The 18,605-nt window shown below is 48.4% G+C and overlaps 5 protein-coding genes across 5 annotated transcripts; 3 read left to right on the forward strand and 2 right to left on the reverse strand.

Moving 5' to 3' along the window:
• The first annotated feature begins 155 nt into the window (after window positions 1-155).
• On the forward strand, window positions 156-2,150 carry C8Q69DRAFT_459678 (putative autophagy protein Apg5). Its single transcript, XM_028630098.1, has 4 exons — window positions 156-475; window positions 534-680; window positions 738-1,182; window positions 1,293-2,150. Exons 1-4 carry the CDS (start codon window positions 464-466, stop codon window positions 1,682-1,684), a joined length of 996 nt encoding a protein of 331 aa, XP_028488314.1. The 5' UTR covers window positions 156-463; the 3' UTR covers window positions 1,685-2,150.
• Window positions 2,151-5,226, reverse strand: C8Q69DRAFT_429537 (SAM and PH domain protein). The gene is made up of 3 exons (XM_028628471.1): window positions 4,995-5,226; window positions 4,760-4,939; window positions 2,151-4,701 (listed from the first exon to the last, which is right to left on the reverse strand). Exons 1-3 carry the CDS (start codon window positions 4,995-4,997, stop codon window positions 2,461-2,463), a joined length of 2,424 nt encoding a protein of 807 aa, XP_028488315.1. The 5' UTR covers window positions 4,998-5,226; the 3' UTR covers window positions 2,151-2,460.
• Window positions 5,227-11,959: 6,733 nt separating this feature from the next.
• C8Q69DRAFT_179334 (putative C6 sexual development transcription factor NosA) lies at window positions 11,960-14,718 on the forward strand. Its single transcript, XM_028625850.1, has 4 exons — window positions 11,960-12,264; window positions 12,329-12,535; window positions 12,593-14,486; window positions 14,557-14,718. Exons 1-3 carry the CDS (start codon window positions 12,084-12,086, stop codon window positions 14,275-14,277), a joined length of 2,073 nt encoding a protein of 690 aa, XP_028488316.1. The 5' UTR covers window positions 11,960-12,083; the 3' UTR covers window positions 14,278-14,486; window positions 14,557-14,718.
• A 1,003-nt stretch (window positions 14,719-15,721) lies between these two features.
• C8Q69DRAFT_179358 (hypothetical protein) lies at window positions 15,722-16,772 on the forward strand. The gene is made up of 2 exons (XM_028625851.1): window positions 15,722-15,938; window positions 16,187-16,772. The coding sequence occupies exon 2, from the start codon at window positions 16,213-16,215 to the stop codon at window positions 16,645-16,647; it is 435 nt and encodes a 144-aa protein (XP_028488317.1). The 5' UTR covers window positions 15,722-15,938; window positions 16,187-16,212; the 3' UTR covers window positions 16,648-16,772.
• C8Q69DRAFT_179401 (WD repeat protein) lies at window positions 16,773-18,584 on the reverse strand. The gene is made up of 3 exons (XM_028625853.1): window positions 18,215-18,584; window positions 18,061-18,162; window positions 16,773-18,008 (listed from the first exon to the last, which is right to left on the reverse strand). Exons 1-3 carry the CDS (start codon window positions 18,472-18,474, stop codon window positions 16,898-16,900), a joined length of 1,473 nt encoding a protein of 490 aa, XP_028488318.1. The 5' UTR covers window positions 18,475-18,584; the 3' UTR covers window positions 16,773-16,897.
• Window positions 18,585-18,605: the final 21 nt, after the last annotated feature.

Raw genomic sequence — 18,605 nt, forward strand, 5'->3', positions numbered from 1 at the left:
GATCAATTCCAGCATTGACACAGCCAGGGTGACTTTGTAGCGATATGCTGTGGCTTAGATAGCTCACAAAGAGCTATGATTGAAGTGCTGACAGCGTGTCTGCCTCCCGAGTTCCGACTGTTTTGTTTTGATTTTGTGTGGCTTTGTGCCTTGCTGCCTGGATCTGTCCTTCTCCACGTGACGATATATCCGCTGTGTCTTGGCGTCGGAGATCCCACTTATCCAACCGGAAAACAACCTCCAGTTCAGACCGTAAAGATACCTCCGCTGGTAGTGTAGTATCCTTCAGTCATCTATCAAAATAGTCACAGGTCCCCTGATACGTTTCTTCCCCTGTTGAGTGGTGACCAAGGCGCACAATGGTCTTACAGCGGAGCGGGGCAGCTTGAGCGGGATCCAAATATATATTGTGAAGAGGTAAGCCTCTCTCAGATGCACAGCTTCCTAAACAACAAGGACAGAAATGGGCTACAAAGTACTTGGAAACTGATGGTTGCAATATTCTTCTCGCTAAATCTTACCTGTCTTATTAGCCACCAACGAGGAAACTTCATATCATGACGAATCAGACCTTGCCTCTGAATGCTATACAGCAAAAGATATGGGAGGGGAGACTCCCCCTGGAAATAGTCCTTTCTCCACCGGAGTGTCGAACGTACGACCAGGCTGATTCATATCTCGTAATAACATTCCAGTTCCTAGAGAGTGTTGCAGTTATGCTCATATCTTTGCTACAGATATCGTACCCACGACTGTCATATCTCCCCTCCTTGTTACCTAGGTTGCATGCATTTTTCTCGACCTCACTGATAGAACCTGATACGAAGGCCCATGAAGGCTGGTTCTCATTCGAGGGAGTGCCTCTAAAGTGGCATTATCCAGTCGGGCTTCTCTATGATCTCTATGCTGGTGCCGATCCACCTTCGAAGGCCGGCGGAGATGAGCACCCATCTCACCCTGGAGACGACGAAAACAATCGACCGCTTCCATGGCGGCTGACTGTGCATTTCAGCGACTGGCCTCATGAAGATCTTGTCAGGCTCGATCCGGATGGGATAGTCATGCACGACGCTTTCATTAACAGTGTCAAGGAGGCCGACTTCCTTCGAAATGGAAATGCCAAGGGAATCATGAGTCTCTCCAAAGAAGACTCGTCCGGTCTTTGGAAAGCCGTGCAAGAGAGTAAGTGCTTATATACGTTCCCTTTGTTTTGGCGATCCTCTACCTATCATAATATAAATACATTCCGGCTTGTTCAAGACGATAAAGTAGCATTCTAACCCCCCAGACAGATGACTTATCTTCCTATCAACGGATATCCAGCATTCTACTTCCGCCTTCATCCCAGCCATTCCGCAATGTCCCAATTCGAATATTCCTCCCTCTCCCACCTGACTCTGGATCCCCATCGCTCAAAGTCCTCCAGTCACCCCTCCCGCCAATAGCAACGGCGTCCACATCCAGCAACCCGCGCAGTTCCATCATCGGCACCCAAACTCAGACAATCGGTACAGCACTACATTCTCTTCTTCCCAATTTATTTCCTAGCCGGAGGATTCCCGTGCTCGCGAAACCGGTTCTCCATGGTGCGGTCGTGCCGATGTCTGCCCCAATAGAAGAGGTGGTCAGGAGTTCCGCATATGGTGATGGATGGGCGGCAATTGTCATTTCAATGGTTGGGTAGGTCGATTAATGAACCAAGACTTGTTTGTGCATATGAATGTCTATTTTCTTTCTCTTCTTCTAGACACGCAGCATACTATGCCGCATTTAAAGCTTTCATATTCCATATTTTTTTTTGGATTCCCGACTATGTGAGCTCTGTGCATATTGCCTTTGGATGGAAGGATCATCTGGATCATAGCGGAGGATGCGATTGACTTGGATGGGTTAACTAGTCATCCTTCCGTCTCATAGAGCCCTGTTTGTTACAGCCTAGCAGGGAGGTAGAACCAAGAGATGACACCGATAACCTGGTCTGGCCAGTAGGCATGTGAATATAACCGCTGTGGCTGAATCTGGGCGCTTACTTTCCCTGTTCCGTCCCTTGACTACTGGACAAGGGGGAGATGAAGATCCTTCAAGGCGAGAAATTACAGTTCTCCTATTCCCTTTTGTCTTACAGGAGGAATGTGTTTGAAGATTCATAACTCTGCTGATATTCAGTCGCACCCTGGCGTTCATAATTCGGTATTGCTACCGTCTGGTAATATATCTAGATAAAGACCAGTTTCCCTCCAAGATACAAGAATACATATGTAGTAAACCAAAAGAGCGCTCAGGGAGGGAGGCCCGCCAGTCCCAATTTTACCCGGAAATAAGTGGCTGTGTAATGGAAAGTGTCAGATATGGAATCAATGATAAAACAAATATGTTCAGTTGCAGATCAGATATAATGAGATTCGTGAGGGTATATTGGTATCGTATCGTCGTAACAACGTAAATAAGGAAAAATAAGAATCAAACATTGTTGCCATTGACCTGGATGGAGTCACCGTCTTCCTTTCCACGTTTGAGAGCCTTGGCCAGCATGAGCTCTCGCATCCAGTCGATCCGCTCATCTCTTGTCTTCACTGCGAAGTGGTGAGATTTGCCGTTAGTGAAGATCGCCTTGCGATCCACCGTGGCAGTGTTGTTGGTGGAAGGAATCAGGGAGAAAGCAAACGCGGCTTCATCGATCGTGTTTTCCCTACGTTTCAACACGGTCTTCTTGAAAGCAGCGGTCAGCTTGGAGCTGGATGCAAGCGAGGAGCAAGCAACAGCATAGTCGTCCACGTCGATATACTCTAGGGCTTTGGAGTCACGCCGAGAGGCCCGCTCATCGGCATACATGGAGAGCTGAGTGCCCTTCAGTACGAAGTGGTGGTCTTCCCACTCGTGGCGCAGGAGACGCGTCGTCTTGCGCTTCTTCATCCAGCCGCTATGGGTGACATCGTTGGCATTGCGTGGAGCATATGTGAATGGGCTTCTACCATGATTCGTTGCTCGAGGAGTACGGCTGAGATCTTCTGGGGTCTCGATGGGGTCATACACATCGGTTTCATCCAGACGGTCGAGGGTGGGGACATTCTGGGAAGTATTCCTGCGATGGTTGTCAACCTTAGTTGACGATGGTCGCTGAATAGGATCATGTCTGGGCATGAAGTCAGAGCCGAAACGCATGTCGGGCGGCACAGACTGAGACTCCTGGCGGGGTATAGGGCCAATAGGCACAGCAGTGATGGGGACGTCCATCTCTGAGAATGGAGTACCCTGCCGATATACAGACTCCTGACGGTAGTACTCTGAAGGCGACATCATCGAGCCATAGGTAGGTTGGTTATGAGAGACTGGAGTGGCTCCCTGAGGTGAGAATGGACGTCTCTTGTGCAATACGGAAGGGGTAATAGTGCGTTGTGCTGAGAGCGTCGCAGAGAAGCTCCCAGGTGCCGGGTTTCCGTTCATTGATGGGATCCTCAGTTTCGGAAGATTACGCAGGTTCTCAGTCAGAGTGACATTTGTCTTGACGGAATCTGGCGAGTCTGCAACTGGAGACGCAAACGCTTCTTCAGGGGGGCTCGCAGGGTTGTTGACTGGTTGCAGTCGGTTCAGATGCTGAAAGTTGAGGAACTGGCGCACATTCTCCTGGGGATCCCGCTTTTGGACTTCACTGAGCTTCTGCTCTGATATTTGGAACTCAGGAGTGTTAGGCCCAAGCACATCGGACGATGCGACAATAGACGGTGACATATCCGACTTGCTTTGGCGGACGAGGTTCGGTGCTGTAGCGGGATTCCCTGGGTCACCAGTGAGGATGCTGCCGCCAGAGAGAGACTCGAGAGACTCAATAGGTAGGTCTTGAGCCAGACGAGCGAGCTTGCGCTGCTGCCTCTGCCATTTGGGACAGTCTCTGCCCTTAGAGCAGCTGTGAATCTTCGGGAGTAACTGCTCAATGGCAACTATAGACGCCGACTCACCAGGGCGCACATCCTCCGTGTTGCGACGGTGGTGACGATGCTTTCGTCGGCGCTCCCTGGTTGGAGTGTCGGCATTCTTGTCGTCCGACGACGGGGAACCGTTGTACTCTTGGCGTGGAGGTGTAGAGGAGTGGTGAGATGCAGGCTGAGAACTGCTCCTCGACGACTCTGGCGGGGACTGTCGCGAGACGCTGTTTTCCTGGGCCTCGCCATTTCGGAGCTGTTGGATAGAGTTCATCAGACGGCGTCTCTTACCGAATGAATGGATCTCTAGTTCTTTCAGGTCCTCCGCTTGAAGCTCAAGCAGAATTGCACCAGAGATGTCATTGATGAAGAACTTTTCAACAATGCTCTCATCGAAGTCGGAGTCCTGCAGCCATTTCACAACGTCTGTGGGAGTCCAGCTCCCAACATCCGTTTCATGTGATTCAATCGCAGGTTGCGATATCGTGGGTTGCCTGGAATACTCATTCCGCAGTGATATTTGATTCCGGGCTGCTTCGACTGCTGATGTAGACGGCCCAAGACCAACGGCAGGGCTGACTGGGGAGGAGTCCTCGAGGATAAAGTCTACCTCGAAAGATGACTTGATATCCGAGCCATCCAGCGAAGATCGGAAGAGATGTGGCCCGACCGGGCCCATGACGGGCTTTTCATCAAAGTGGAACTGAAACTGATCTAGTCCTGTGGAACCGGGAGTCTGGACCTCCTCTGTAGACACAGTTGAGATACTCTTTGTTGCCAGCTGGAAAGGGCCCCGTTAGTCTAGATTTCCAGTGACAAGGTGATTTGCTGGAACTTACACTTCCCCGTGGGGAATCAGCAGCGTAGAGCTCGACGTAGTCTTCATCATAGTCAGTGTCGAAAATCTCCGTTACGTTGGAGAGAGGTCGTTGTGGCGTCGAACTCCTGGGGTTCATAAATGAGCCTATATCGCCAGTTTGCAGTACTTGCAAGCTCGACCGGTGTCCTGGTTCGACAGCCTGTATCAATGTTAGGAAGGCCAGCATGTTCAGACAAGGACGTAGATATGCATACCATTTTGCGTGTCACGACCAGGGGGCCGTAGTAGAAGGTCTATCCCAAACAAACAATGTGAGGGTAATCTTTTGCGCTAGCAATGAAGATGACAGGAGCCGTCCGTGGCGATACTTGCTTCAACAGGATGGAAGAGTAAAGGGAACAAGAGACTTTACACTTTGAAATATACACTCGAGGGAAACTATACATGAGCGATGGAAAGCAGAGTTTTAAAAGCACGATGTGGGGTAAAACGGCTGAGGAAACAGAGGGTGGATTTTGCACGTTATATGTACATACATGGCTTTCCAGGTCTCTTCTGAATATTGGGATAGCGCGGTAACTTCCATAAGCTAGGACGCCTAGGACTCTGCAGATTCGACAAGATTGTGACGAATTGCGGTAGTACTGTGAGGCTTGCATTAAGCGGATGAAACGAACCCAGCGATGGATGAGATTGCAGAGCTCTTCTTGTCTACCCTTGTCTGCTCCACGCTGGTTGGCGTATCATTTTCGAGATTTAATTATGGCTCTCTCGGCACGGAGCGGCGGGAGGATCCTACATGCTTCTGCAAGCTCGTTGGATGGACTTCGAGAATTTCCGCCTGTCGCTGGGCGCGTTACTGAGCATTGAAGGAGGTTGTGATGCGGGCGGATAGAGAATGGTCCTGACAGGTCAGACGGCGTGCAGCTAAAAGCGCCCAGCACGCCCGTCGACCGTTCAGAGAGCCAGTCTACGCGCCGAGTCCAGCATCCCTGAAGCGCTAACGGCCTCAGCGTGCAGCAGAAAAAGAAAATGAAGACTCTGAATGATCAACGACTGGACAGACAGCGGTATTCTAGTGCAGTAGCTCGAGTGACGAGCAGAATCACCCCGACTGGCGATCGATACCTCTCCGCCAGTCTGCTCGTTGCGATAGGGTCACGCTCAGTAACCACCCGATTTGGCCGCAATGTCGATAAATATAGCTAACTTGGGAAGAATTGATCTCCATTTTCCTGCATGCATGCCGTTAATAATAATATCTCTCAGAATAGCATAATTCGATCTCCAGTCAAACCTGCCAGCCACCAGTCATTCACTGAATAAGCATCTATGCATACTTCCTTAACTTAGTGGACTCATTATCTCCTTCCAAGATGCTATGCATCAGCGGTGACGAATGAAAGGCTGCAAAGAGAGGACTCTTCAGAAGCGAAAATTCAAGGTTACGCTATCCAGTGCCATCATGTCATCTTTCGTTCTGGAGTGGTCGATGGCAGGCAGAGTCAAATGTCACCTGTAGGAACTTTGCTAGTGTGGTGCTGAGCGATATCGCAACCCCAGAGAGAAGCAATTAATACAGTGCGTTCCAAAAATTGCAACAAGCGATCGAGAATCAACTGATCTCTGTGTCTGCATCAATTCCGCTTGGGATCGGCAAGAATCATGGCGATACTCGACTGTGCCGATTGCCGCCCGATATCTAGTGTCCGTCGTGAAGGAAGATCCTCTCCACGAGGACATGCTTCCTTTCCATGGGTCCGCAGCAGATGAATAGGGCGAAACAATTGCAGCCTGTAAAGATAAAGGCGACTGTAGCATCGAAGTTCGTCTCGGATTTGGCCGTGGGGATCGGCAGTTGCTAGCAAAGTAGCGTCTTGTTGCCGCCCAGGGTCACGGGGGATCTCAATAGCAGCCCGATCTGGTAGTCACATGGCTGGGAAATCAACCCGGTTTTTCTCTACGTACGCAGCCCGATGGTGCAAATGTTCTTCGCAAAGATGGCCTTGATAGGGGAATCCAGCAATAAAAGAAGCCTGATCGAAGGAGCCAGTCAGGGTCTTTTTCGCCTCACATTTATGCACCTCTAGTCGTTTTGGGTTGGTTTGAACGAGCAATTTTCACCCTTCTGCTCAATTGATTTGTTCAATAATGACTAACTACCCTGCAGAAAAACCTCATCAATATTATAATTACATGGCCCAAGCTTCCATTAGTCGCCCATCATAAGATCACCGCTGCGCCACTTTCCGCTGATTCTGGGCAGCATCGATACTAGTCCCTATCAGTGCGGGGTTGTCCTTGTCTTATGATGTCTACGGAGTATATAACCAGGAATAATCTTCCAGCCGAGGTAGACGCCTCTGGAGCTGGGACCTCTAGGCGTCAGATGAGTGCATGTCACTTCAGCGCGAGCAAGGTACCAGCAGCGAATCCAAATGTTACTGTTCGAGGGAATTGGACAGTGCGTGCCATGCGGAGGAGCCGGTGGTGACATCGGAGGGGGACAAAAGTACAACTTGGGCACCAGCCATTTTCCACGAAGGGCATATGCTGGGGTTCGTCCAGTTACTTTTCATACTATGGTCGTTCGTCTTTCTTCACCGCTCCTATCAGTCTGATTTTGATGGCTGGGAACCGGTGATCCAGTAATTAGATATTGAGATCACCTGGAAAGATAGTATTTGTGCTTTTCGTTATGTTGCGAAGCAGGTTTCAGCCCTTCACGGTCATCCAAACAGTAAGTCGCTGTCTGGGAGAAAAGTATGGTGGAGAAATAGAAACAACTAGGTATCGCATACGCACTCGTAAGTTCTAATATCGAGGGCCGATCCGATCTACGGAGGGGTTTTTATCGATCATCACGATCGGCATAATGCATACTCTGCGGCACAAATCTACTCTGTAAGTAGACTACTCTTGTAAATTAATGAACATTATTTTATCCATTCCTTGAAGCTATCATCGGACATTATTCATGCACTGTCCTCTATCAAGTCTATATAGTTGGCTATGAAATCCCAGTTGTGAATATTCCGGCCGCGTTCCGCTCTATACTACGCGCGAATCATTATTCTGGTTACCATATCAGCAGAATCGATGAAATTTAACACGTTCTTGACACCTTGGGCAATGATTTATTTTCGTTTAATATCCTATATTACCGCCCTCCTATTTCGGAAGCGGGGTTCGACACCCAATATCCCCCTCATCTCCTCATCTCCTAGAAATTAGAACTGGTCATATGTCTACCAGTGCTATGTACAGTACTTACTAAATGCTGGTACGTACTTTCAGAGATACCTCTATCCGCACCATAGAATCCGTGCAACCTAATTCCCTCCGCTGACAATTTATTATTACTTAGTTAGATAGTGCTAACTATCAAACTACTAACCTACCCACACTAAGCAGAAAAACCGAAGAGAAAAAGAAAAAGCAAAATACAAACCAAACCCCTCCTTAGATCTGACGAACTCATTGACCGGACTATTCCGAGATTCGCGAACTAAGTTAAAAAGGTTTTCTTTCCAAGAATGCATAGTTAAAGCTTTGGTTCTGGTGGAGTAACTGAACTACTAACAGTATTAATTAATGCGCTTGAACTGAATGGAGTTAGTTGTACTGTAAGTAAGTCCATCAGCGGGACGGGTAAGTATGTTCCGTAGCCGGGAGGTCCGCAGTTCGTACCATGGATTTTAACGAGTTTTACGAGTCGCTGTGGATAGGTAACTATGTACTATACAGAGTGCGGACAGTAGTTATCAGGAAATATCATCTGCTGCCAAGAAACGCCACGGGTGATTCTGCAGAAAATTAAGTGGAAGTTGAATTGATGCGACTGTTTTGTGTCATGTTGTAATATTGTGTGAGGTGTGTTTTAGACTATGCCTCCTTTGTTGGAAGCGGGTCCTTTGATATCGGGTTACTCCGTATATATGTGGCAGTTCTGGCTCTTGATGTCTTTAGGTTTTTGCAATAATGGATATAAAATCCTGACATCTATTTAGTTTGCAGCGCACACTCCTTCGCAGACCTTATTAATTGACACATCCTGTCTTGTCTATGTTCAATCACGGGGCGCTACGACGTATTCCAGTAAGTCTAGATGGGACCGAGATACCCAATGATGGCTATATTCTCCCGTCGAAGGAAGAGAGATACATACCATGTCAAAGTCCTTCTTGGTGAAGTCGCAAGTGAGGCTTGATGTTCTGGATGGTCTCGACTCCTCTTCTACAAGGTAGACATCCTTGCATCAACATCAACAGATACGAGTAAAGTTTAGTGGCCAGGGTGCCGTAGCCAAAACTTTTCCGCATTAGGAATGTGAGATGAAACATTGGATGATATATCATGTCCCTTTGCCTGAGGCACTCCGCCATGTCATTATCCAGCGGTCGAGACTTTATTAAAGAGCGGGCTGCGAACGGGGAGTCAGTTGTTAATCCGTCTGTGGTGCACCGTACCATGGATGCGCTACACTTAAATGCCAACATTGGAGGCTTTTCTGTCTTGACAGTAAACCTCCTAGATAGCGGGAAGTAGTAACGTAATTCCCTACCAACCGGATCACCCGCCCAAGCGGATCAGTGCCGTATTACATATAAAATAGCCCTTTTTTAAACCAAAATATCTCAACAATCAAGTATCTAAAGGTTATCAGAACGGATATATACAAAATATATATTATTAAGATTATATATGTCTAATTTTATCTGCTTAAGTCTTGCCATTATCTAGATATCTTAAATAGAATATAATTATAAAAATTATAACGGTAATTTATATTATCTAAATAATAAGCAATTTTTAGAGCCTAAAATCTTAGTATATAAAAGTTTACTATAATAGAAAGCAATATACTAAGTATTATATGCGCTAGATATATGATTGTTGAGAAATCTTGGTTTTAAAAGACATCGTTCTGTATGTTATATGCCACTGATCCGCTTGGGCGGGTGATCCGGTCGGTAGGGAATTACGTTACCGGTTCCATGATCCTGTTTCTATTGTTGAGAACGTCGCTAATCTCTAGTCCTGGGGGAATGGGGAAACAAAAGGACAGAAATGTCAGTGCGCCAGTACTCTAGACTTCAGACGATTTCCCTCTATGAAGATGTTTGCCTCGACGAAGAGGACGAATGTAGGATACACGCCTAAAAGCGTCATTACTTTCCATCTCCTTGTTCATCACTAAATTGAGATCTCCATAGATCGCCTCATCTTGAACGATTAATTAATTACTTACCAACCGGCCCATGCCGGAACAATGCGATGCTACTCCTTCCCCCATGGGAACGAGCCGGGGGGGAAGTCGATAATACGGTTGCTGCAGCCGAGGAGTCCAGTCAATCTGAAATTGTTGCTAATTATGTCCATTTTTCTTTCCTCACGAAAGGGTGGTCGGGGATTGGCTGGTAGGCCATAAAGAGTGTTAACTGCAGATGGTTATTATTAGCAAAATGCACCCAATGCAGATAGAATTAGGGCTGTCGAGCCATCTGCAGCCCAGGTACCAACCAAAAAAGGGAAATTAACAGCATTTGACATGGGCGGTTAAATGCTGCTAATTAAGGAGCATCGGCCATCTTATCACATCGTCCGAGCGTCTTTTTCACGCGAGTTTGGCTGTTGTTTTCCCCCCCGCCTCGAGCCTGCACGGACGGGACTAAATTAGCCTATCTGTATGATGTACTGTACCAAGCCGGCAAGGTTAAGCAGGTTAATTACATTAATTCAAATCAAATTAAATCAACTAGACTAAACTAAACTAAACTAAAAGTCATCCATCACACTTCAGTTCCGTTGGCTGCGGGCTTCCCGTGCTGCATGGCATGGGGCGCTCCCACGGACCACGCCGTTCTGGATATCATCCAATCCAGCCTGGAGAAGATGGAAGCTTGGCATGCACTTGGATCTCACGCTATGCTCATAATCTCCTCGTGCAAAAAGCCCTGGTTCTTTCTACAAAACGAGTTTCCACTCTCGTGCTTTCGACTTGCTGTTATTGGGCATTCCTGCCAAACGAGGTCCTCCAGTACTCGTTCCCTCCAGCCCCCGGATGGAGTCGGGGATGCACGATAGGCGGAATCTAGAGTGACCTCCGTCCTTGTCGACTAACTAGAACCGCTAAGTTAGTCAACTGTTCCATTCAAGATCGGACATCGTTCTGTGCGCAATAATACTAGATGGCCCTCTTCTTCTCCGAACCGATGTCGCCCCAAGAGTGGAGAGAGATGAAAAGATCCACCGGATCCAGATAGGAGAGCCGCTGCACATTTGCTTCTCTATCTACTCCGTACCGGCCAAGTCCCTCGCTAGTGAGATCTTCAGCCTTGTGCCTCCCATACTGGGTTAATACCCAGGCTGGCAGATCGGCAATCTCGTAGAGATGAGACCCTGTATCAGGGGGTAGTGGACAATTATGGCTACTGCTTTCTGGCGTCATCAAACAGTAGTAAATTTGCGGCACAGTCATAGCAGAGAATACCCCATGTCGGACGATTTCAGAAGCAGAATCTCCTAAACATCGCTTCTCTCTTTGCGCGTGACGTTGACAATACTTCTTCTGACCGTGGGATCGATGCAGGGGCAGCTAAACTGCAACTAAACTCCTAGCTTCCTTGGGCCTTGTCCAACTGATAAACAGGGTGTGAAGATGTACATACACTTTGGAGCTCGCACCTATCATATCCTCCATTTTACCCGGCCACACGAGAAACGAAAGGGTTCGTCGCCGCCGTCTGGAAGTCGTCGAGCCATCCACGTCCAGCGGTTGTTGATCCTTGCCCGGCGCTATCCTGCATGTCCTCCCCCCTGTTCATTCAATCGGCACGATCGAGTCTGTATTCTTGAGGTTCACCCAAATTTAGGCTGCTAAGCCGGTCCCTTGACACCTGCTAGATCGTCCCGTAGCGCCATTTTGTTTTTAGACCTCCTTTCTGCGGCTTTCTGGTGAGGTTGGATCCAATTACAGATCTCCCCGCTAGCATCCCATCGACTCGTGGACTCCACAAAGGTCGTCTAAAGGGCGAAAATAGAAACAGTTCTGTCGCTTGTTCAGTCGAAGCACCGACTTTTAAACTCATCATGTCCAAGATCTGGAGAATAATGAAGCGTGTAGAGCCGCACAGGTTTTGTTGTGCTTCCTCTCCCGCCTCTCCCCGTCCTGTCTCTTCCCTGGATAGCCAAAGCTGCCGGTCCAGCTTTGCAATTGCGGTCTGAATAGTCTGGAATAGCTAGCTGGTCTTGCAACTGTTCCGGCCCGTCAACAGTTCCCTGGAGGAGATTCTGAGGGCTACTGGTTTTATTGAATTTATTGTTATTTCTTTTTTTGCTTGATGTGCATGCGCCCTGAAACTGTCAATATGGGCAGCACCAAGAAGCCGACGTCGACCTCGTCAAAGAAATCCGCTGCACCGAAGAAAGAGTCCAATCCTTCCAAGCCCCGTTCTTCAGACAGCAAGAAGGCTGATTCGGAAAATAAGTCCGATGCCAGCCTTCACAAGCGTTCGCGTTCAGGTAAGACAACGCCTTCCTCTCTCCTTGGGCCGAATTCCCTATTGATCCTTAATGCGCCTGCCAGTGTTAGGGTGTTATACCTGCCGATTGCGAAGAAAGAAGTGCGACGAAAGACATCCATCTTGCTCAGCCTGCATCAACCTGTGCGTAAAATGCGAGTATACGCGGCCGTCGTGGTGGGGAACCCCCGAAGAGCGGAGTATGCAGAAGGAAAAGGTGAAGAACAAGATCCGACAGACTAAGATGAACGAGAAGCTGGTGTCCAAGAGAGGTAGGCTGGCCCTCTCCTCTGATGCTGGCTATCCTGATGTCCAACACTATATGGCAGATCGCGCGCGCAGTTACTCGAATGGATCTCCACTGTTTTCTGGATACGATTTCAATAATCCTACCTTGTGCGAGCCTTACGATCCGTTCGCTCCACATCTTTCGACACGGGCCTTCATGCAGGGACCTTATATACACGATGCTTATGAAGTCGACATTAAAACAGAACGGCAGATGTTTGTCAACGACGTGCCTATATGCCATGAATCCTCGACGTCAACCTTTAATACATACACGCCGCCATATCTACATGCGACGCTTCCCGAATTTCCAGAAGAAAATTGGCTCCTTGCGCAGAGTCAGCCTGCACCATTTCTGGAATTGGACCCGGCATTGTATGAAGCGACAAACTCTCACTCTTACTCGTTTTGGCAGACGAACGTTCCTGTAGAGGAGCGCGATCGACCGCTCTTAAACCACTTCCTCGAGAACGTGCTTCGACTGATCTTTCCCATCTTAGAAGTTCACCAGCGCGGCCCGTCGCGAACAAAGGCGATTATTCATTCACTAGAGACAAACAAGTCTTACCTTCATTGCTGTCTCAGCGTTGCTGCGATCCATATGAAGACAACCACAGCTCTCGAGAGCGAGGACATCGATCATGATATTATGCGCCATCGCTATGAGGCAGTATCAGAGCTGTGCCAAGCGTTGGGAAAGGATACGGACCATGAACAGATTCTGGAAGCCACACTAGCAATGATCTTCTTCCACTGCTCGGTAGGGTCTGTCGATGATTATCTCCCTGATATCCCGTGGAGCGACCACTTCCAGGCCGTGTCCAATCTAGTGGACAGGCTGGACCTTCCGGGTGCAATGCTCAGCTGCAGTCCCCATATGCAACCGCCATTCAACATGACGTTGACTGCGTGGATCGATATCCTGGGCTCTACAATGCTGGGGAAGACACCTCAGTTCGCACATATGTACCGGGAGAAGCATCTGAGTAGTTCTTCCTCCGGTCTCCGCGAACTGATGGGATGCGATGATCGTGTCATGTATCTGATCTCAGAAATCGCCTGCCTTGAAGCCTTAAGAGCAGAGGGACGCGTTGACGATATATCTGTCTGTTCCCATGTCCAAGCCTTGGGACAGCAGCTCGACTTCACGGAACCGTACGACCGGACTCTGGAGCTCCCCTATTCAGCGACCGGTGGTGCGATTCGCCCAGACCAGCTGACCAAAAACATGACCGCTGTTTTCCGCATTGCTGCTCGTATCTACCTCTGCAGTCTGGTTCCAGGGTTTGATCGGCACCAGCAGAGCAATCTGGGCCTCATTTCAGCCTTTGCAGATGCCCTTCAATATGTTCCTGCGGGCCCTGACGGGTATGATCGTTCATTGGTCTGGCCACTGCTCATTGCTGGGACCTTTTCGGTTCCTTCTAGTCCTCTGCGCAGCGTATTGAACGAGCGCGTTATTCTGATGGGCGAACACGCAGATTTGGGTAGTTTCGGTCGCATGTGGCTTCTGCTACAGGAGGTCTGGCGTCTTGCAGATGATCCCATACTCCTTGCACCTCTCGACACCCAGAGTGAAGTACCGTCACTAGAAGCACAGCCGTTTTTGAAAGAGGAAAGGTCGCCTACACCTGTTACAGGGCTGTCTGGCATCGAGCCTAGAAATCAACAAGTCCACTGGCGAGATGTTATGCAACGTAACGGATGGCGCTTCCTCCTTATATGAGCTTTTTTTTTTTTTTTCTTTCTTCCGCACTTCAAGGAGTATTGGAAAGGACACTATTTCGGGGATATCTTACCTGGGGTTTCCTTTCAGGATGATACCATGGCGCAATTACTCAAGGATCAGAGGATATACCACATTTGTCTGAAGAGACAAGGGACCGGCAAAAGACAGGGATTTTGTACAGTTGATCCGGATATAAATATTAAATCGCAGTATGTTATCTTATTCCTCATAATACTCATCACAATCAATTAGTTGATATTGATAATATCCTAGTAGGATACAGCTGCTCTCCCGGGTGCGACACGTCCAGCTGTTAAACGACGAGGCCCAGCACATGTAGGTGTCGGACTCCCTTCACTGCAGAAATTTCGAAGCTGATGTCCATCTACTTATAGCACCACATCGGTATCGATAATGCCGTATGAGATGGCTACCCTTCCGCTAGAACGTACATTCGACAAGCACATTCTACCACCGCACCCTCAACTCCCAGTCCGTCTAGCTGTCAACTTTGGAAGGGTAACAGCATCCTGCGACGCATAATACATGACATCCCCACAAAAATACAGCAGTGTTTCGCAATTTACTCAATACCGCCGGCGGTCAAGGCACTTTAACTAATACTTCGACGAGGTCTTCCAGGAGAGGATACGACACCTACCACAAATGCTGGCCATTTGTTACGCACCATCACTTTAATTTTTTCTAATATAATCACAAGCGTGAGAGGGAGAGAGTTCTGAAAACTATTCCATGACGATATATATATTCATGTCGAAGAGGGAAAACACAAGGAGATCAAGTTCTTGATGCGTTATTGTGAGATACTTGGGTATATATCCGGTAGCTTTTTTATCTACCAGAGACGAATCTTCTACATATTATTTTTCCTTTTGGGTCTTAGTTATGCATGCATACTTGGGAGTTCGAGTTATGCAGGAATCGGTGTTTTCCGCAGTCGGTTTGGGTCATTCGTTAGGTCTGGGACGGAGACAAGACCACAATGATGTATACAATGTTAGGTGCATAGCATAGAGTAGATAGCAGGGAAAGATCATTCACTCACTCATCATAAGAACTTCCTATGGAAACCTATCTTCCATGAAAAAAAGAGCAATTACTTAACTACACCTCTTGGCTGTCGTAATTGTCGGACGGGTATCTCATCTCAACCATCCCCCCGCCGCAACCCCTGATTGTCTATGGTAGAGCATGACTGAACTCATGAACCCTTCCCAGTCCTCGTAATACTTTTATCTTTTCCATGGTGCTCTATGATGTCTACAGTATCCACCAGACACAACTAATGCGGAGAAATGAGGTATGAGTAGCCAAATCTGGGCCCCAAGTGATCGCAATGAATGGGGACCTTGTAAGTATGTGCTTACATAATCGCATACTTATTGCTAGTTACAGCATTTCGATTCGAGTATGAACAGAAAGCTGTTCTAATTGCTACCTAGATATCGTTGTTAATTCGAATTCTTTATGGAAATTTAGTCAGGCGTATATATTCAGATAATATCTACATGGCTGAGAGAATCATCTTCTCCTCGGATCGACCCGACGCAGACGGTCATGTTTCGCCTCCCATGTCATCATCCTGATGCATCCCTCTCCACCCGAATGTACCATAGAGTTAGGAACAACAGTATGAAGTCAGTGGTGCTAGCGCTAGAGCCCTGTATTTTTTTTGTTCTCCACATAATAATTCCTTGCTTCTTGATTCTATACCGTGAGATAGGTATATATAAATCGCAAGTTCGTCCAGAGAACAGGGGTCTTCTTCTGTTCAGCAGGAAAGCATACCTACTTACTTATTTGAGGATATATACGACTATAAGTTTACGTTGAGATATTTCTTCGACTACTCCACGAACGAAGTCTTTCATCTAACAATCTTGAGAACGAACATCATAGATATTATTCAAGATGTCTTCTCCTCACCAGGGCGGTTCCCTCTCCGACTTCGCCCAGTCCGGCACCTCCATCCCTAACGACGCCGGTATCCAAAATACTCTACCTTCCGTCGCTCGTCCCGACCAGCAGCGTCATCACCATCAGTTCGAATATGAAGGCCAGGACCAGCCTTCCCTGGCTATGGCGGCGGACAATCCGCGCGACATGCCCCGCAGCACTCGCGACATGCACGCCTCTGGCGAAGTCACCACTGGAACGGGCGATGCGCTTCCTGCAGAGATCGAGTCGAAGCGTCTACACTATGGCGGTCATGACCCCGGTGCGAAGGGTGATCCGAGGAACTTGAAGCATGCGGTGCAGAACCGTAGTCAGTTTGATAAGTTCGCTGGTGAGGACCCAGATGCAGATGCGGCGAATCAGGAGCATGAGTGGAGGAACAGGGAGTGAATCGTTTTTCTCCTTGTTTCTTATATATTTTGGTAAGTTCCAGTTAGGAATGGTGATGGATTTGGACCATTTGTATTATTAGGATGATTCGTGAGGGCATTGTGTATGATTAGTCTGGAAATTCCCAACGAGATATTGATTGACGACTGATCTCTTTTGGCTTCTTTGGCTCCGATGTAGAATTTGACGTAGTTTATCTTGAAGCTATGGTAATATTATATTAACGACGAGGTTAGGACGTGGCTTGAATTCATGTGAATCGCACGGACGGAGCTACCAGTCCCTGGTAGATTTCATCAAGAACATCTCTCTTTCGCTTGCGTTCTTCCAATTCTGCTTCCTCCTTTTCCTCGTCTGGCTCACCTTCAGGTACCCTTGATGCCCAGGCTCTGATCGTTCCGTCTCCATGTGCAGAAAACATTTCGAGACCCTCTCCTGATGCTCCATTCCCGCGCCAGGCGAGAGCATTGATCCTAGCAGCGCTCAGTGCGTTCGATCCGCCACGCTGTCGATGGCGCTCAGCTGAAATAAGACCAGGGACTTTGAGCCGTTTGACGAAGTTCCCTTCTCGTAGTCCGAACATGAATATTTCCCCTCGGTCATCTTGGTCGTTAAAGTTGGGCCACAGCAGCGTTTCCTGTCCCGAGCCCATGATACTTTGTGGGAGAATGAGTGGTGCTCTCTCTGCGAGATGTGACGAGACACTGTTGCGGACCCGCGGTCCAAAATGAACTAGAGTATTCGCGCCTGTGTATGCATCCCAGACACGGATTCGGGCATCTTGACCGGTTGTCACCAGGTGACTGCCATTCGACGTCCAGCGCACTCCAGTCACTGCGCCATTGTGGGCACGAGCATGGCGTGAGAACGGCTGTCGGGGTTGGTATGAAGACGGGGCCGACCTAGGGGCGACAACGCCAACAGCATCATCCATGTCAAGAGTAGCTATAGCTGAGTTATGTCCGCCACGACGGACATCGAAGATTATCACTCGGTTGTCCGTTGATGCGGAGGCTAGTATATGCGGGTCGTGAGGCGCCCAGCACACAGACAGAACCGAGGAGGTATGCCCCGGTAAGGCATGAGTAGACAAGCCAGAGCGGAGATCCAAGAGCCGTACAGACTTCTCGGACGTTCCTACGGCGATGAGAAGAGTTGATGACGGATGAGCAGAAAATGAATGAGAGTACGGAGTCGCATGCAAGGTAAATGTATGCACTGGCGTGATCGCGGTCGGCTCCAGTGCTGACAGCTTCAGCGTACTGTCATGCGCAGTAGTCAAAATCGTCGACGGAACTGGATCAAACGGATAAATCGACAAGGATGTTATAGCATGCGTATGTGCAGATTCATGGGAGGATCTGGTGTGGTCAGCACCCAGAGACCGATCACTTCCCGGAAAGGGAAACTAACTTATCCATAGAAGCAATGGACTGGTGCAGATGGTCCAATTCTGCTCCTCTGCTCTCGAGGTCCCAAAGATGAATCGATGGGTCTGCACCGCCGGATACCATGCTACATAGACTTAGCTAGCGTATCATAGCAATATTGGGTGTGTGAGACGTACTATCGTCCGTCATACTGATCAATTGCCAGCACATTTACACCCGCTACATGAGCAGACACATCCTCGATAGTAGGAACTCGAATGACGCGTTCTGCCCCATCATTGGCAACGCTGTTTGCCCTTAGAACAGTACGCTGGCGACTATTGAACCGGATACCGGGAGCGGGCTCAAGAAGGTGTGCCAGTCGCGATGTCTGAGCAACATGGAAGGCTGAGGGACTAATAGACCCTAGCTGCCTGTTTAATATATATGAATTCATGCATCAGGAATATACCAGCACGAGTATAGCGCCGTTATATGACTCTGAGTTTAAACCATTCAAGGTGCAGGACGCTCTGGTTTCATCCCTGTTCTCGACATCATATCGCGGAAGTAATGGACGTTCTTAGG

This window comes from Paecilomyces variotii, assembly GCF_004022145.1.
Source record: "Paecilomyces variotii strain CBS 101075 chromosome Unknown C8Q69scaffold_2, whole genome shotgun sequence".
Taxonomy (NCBI): Eukaryota; Fungi; Ascomycota; class Eurotiomycetes; order Eurotiales; family Thermoascaceae; genus Paecilomyces; species Paecilomyces variotii.

Bases quoted from the DNA above. Each gene is read 5' to 3' on its own strand.
- C8Q69DRAFT_459678 (XM_028630098.1), top strand. The intron at 681-737 runs GTAATAACATTC...TCTTTGCTACAG, and splicing joins ACCAGGCTGATTCATATCTC to ATATCGTACCCACGACTGTC. The intron at 1,183-1,292 runs GTAAGTGCTTAT...CCCCCCAGACAG, and splicing joins TTGGAAAGCCGTGCAAGAGA to ATGACTTATCTTCCTATCAA.
- C8Q69DRAFT_179358 (XM_028625851.1), top strand. From the start codon at position 16,213: ATGTCTTCTCCTCACCAGGGCGGTTCCCTCTCCGACTTCGCCCAGTCC.
- C8Q69DRAFT_429537 (XM_028628471.1), bottom strand. The intron at 4,702-4,759 runs GTAAGTTCCAGC...GGCCCTTTCCAG, and splicing joins CTGATTCCCCACGGGGAAGT to CTGGCAACAAAGAGTATCTC.
- C8Q69DRAFT_179334 (XM_028625850.1), top strand. From the start codon at position 12,084: ATGTGCATGCGCCCTGAAACTGTCAATATGGGCAGCACCAAGAAGCCG. The intron at 12,265-12,328 runs GTAAGACAACGC...TGCGCCTGCCAG, and splicing joins TCACAAGCGTTCGCGTTCAG to TGTTAGGGTGTTATACCTGC. The intron at 12,536-12,592 runs GTAGGCTGGCCC...ACTATATGGCAG, and splicing joins GAAGCTGGTGTCCAAGAGAG to ATCGCGCGCGCAGTTACTCG.
- C8Q69DRAFT_179401 (XM_028625853.1), bottom strand. From the start codon at position 18,474: ATGAATTCATATATATTAAACAGGCAGCTAGGGTCTATTAGTCCCTCA. The intron at 18,163-18,214 runs GTACGTCTCACA...AAGTCTATGTAG, and splicing joins GATCAGTATGACGGACGATA to CATGGTATCCGGCGGTGCAG. The intron at 18,009-18,060 runs GTTAGTTTCCCT...TGACCACACCAG, and splicing joins TCCATTGCTTCTATGGATAA to ATCCTCCCATGAATCTGCAC.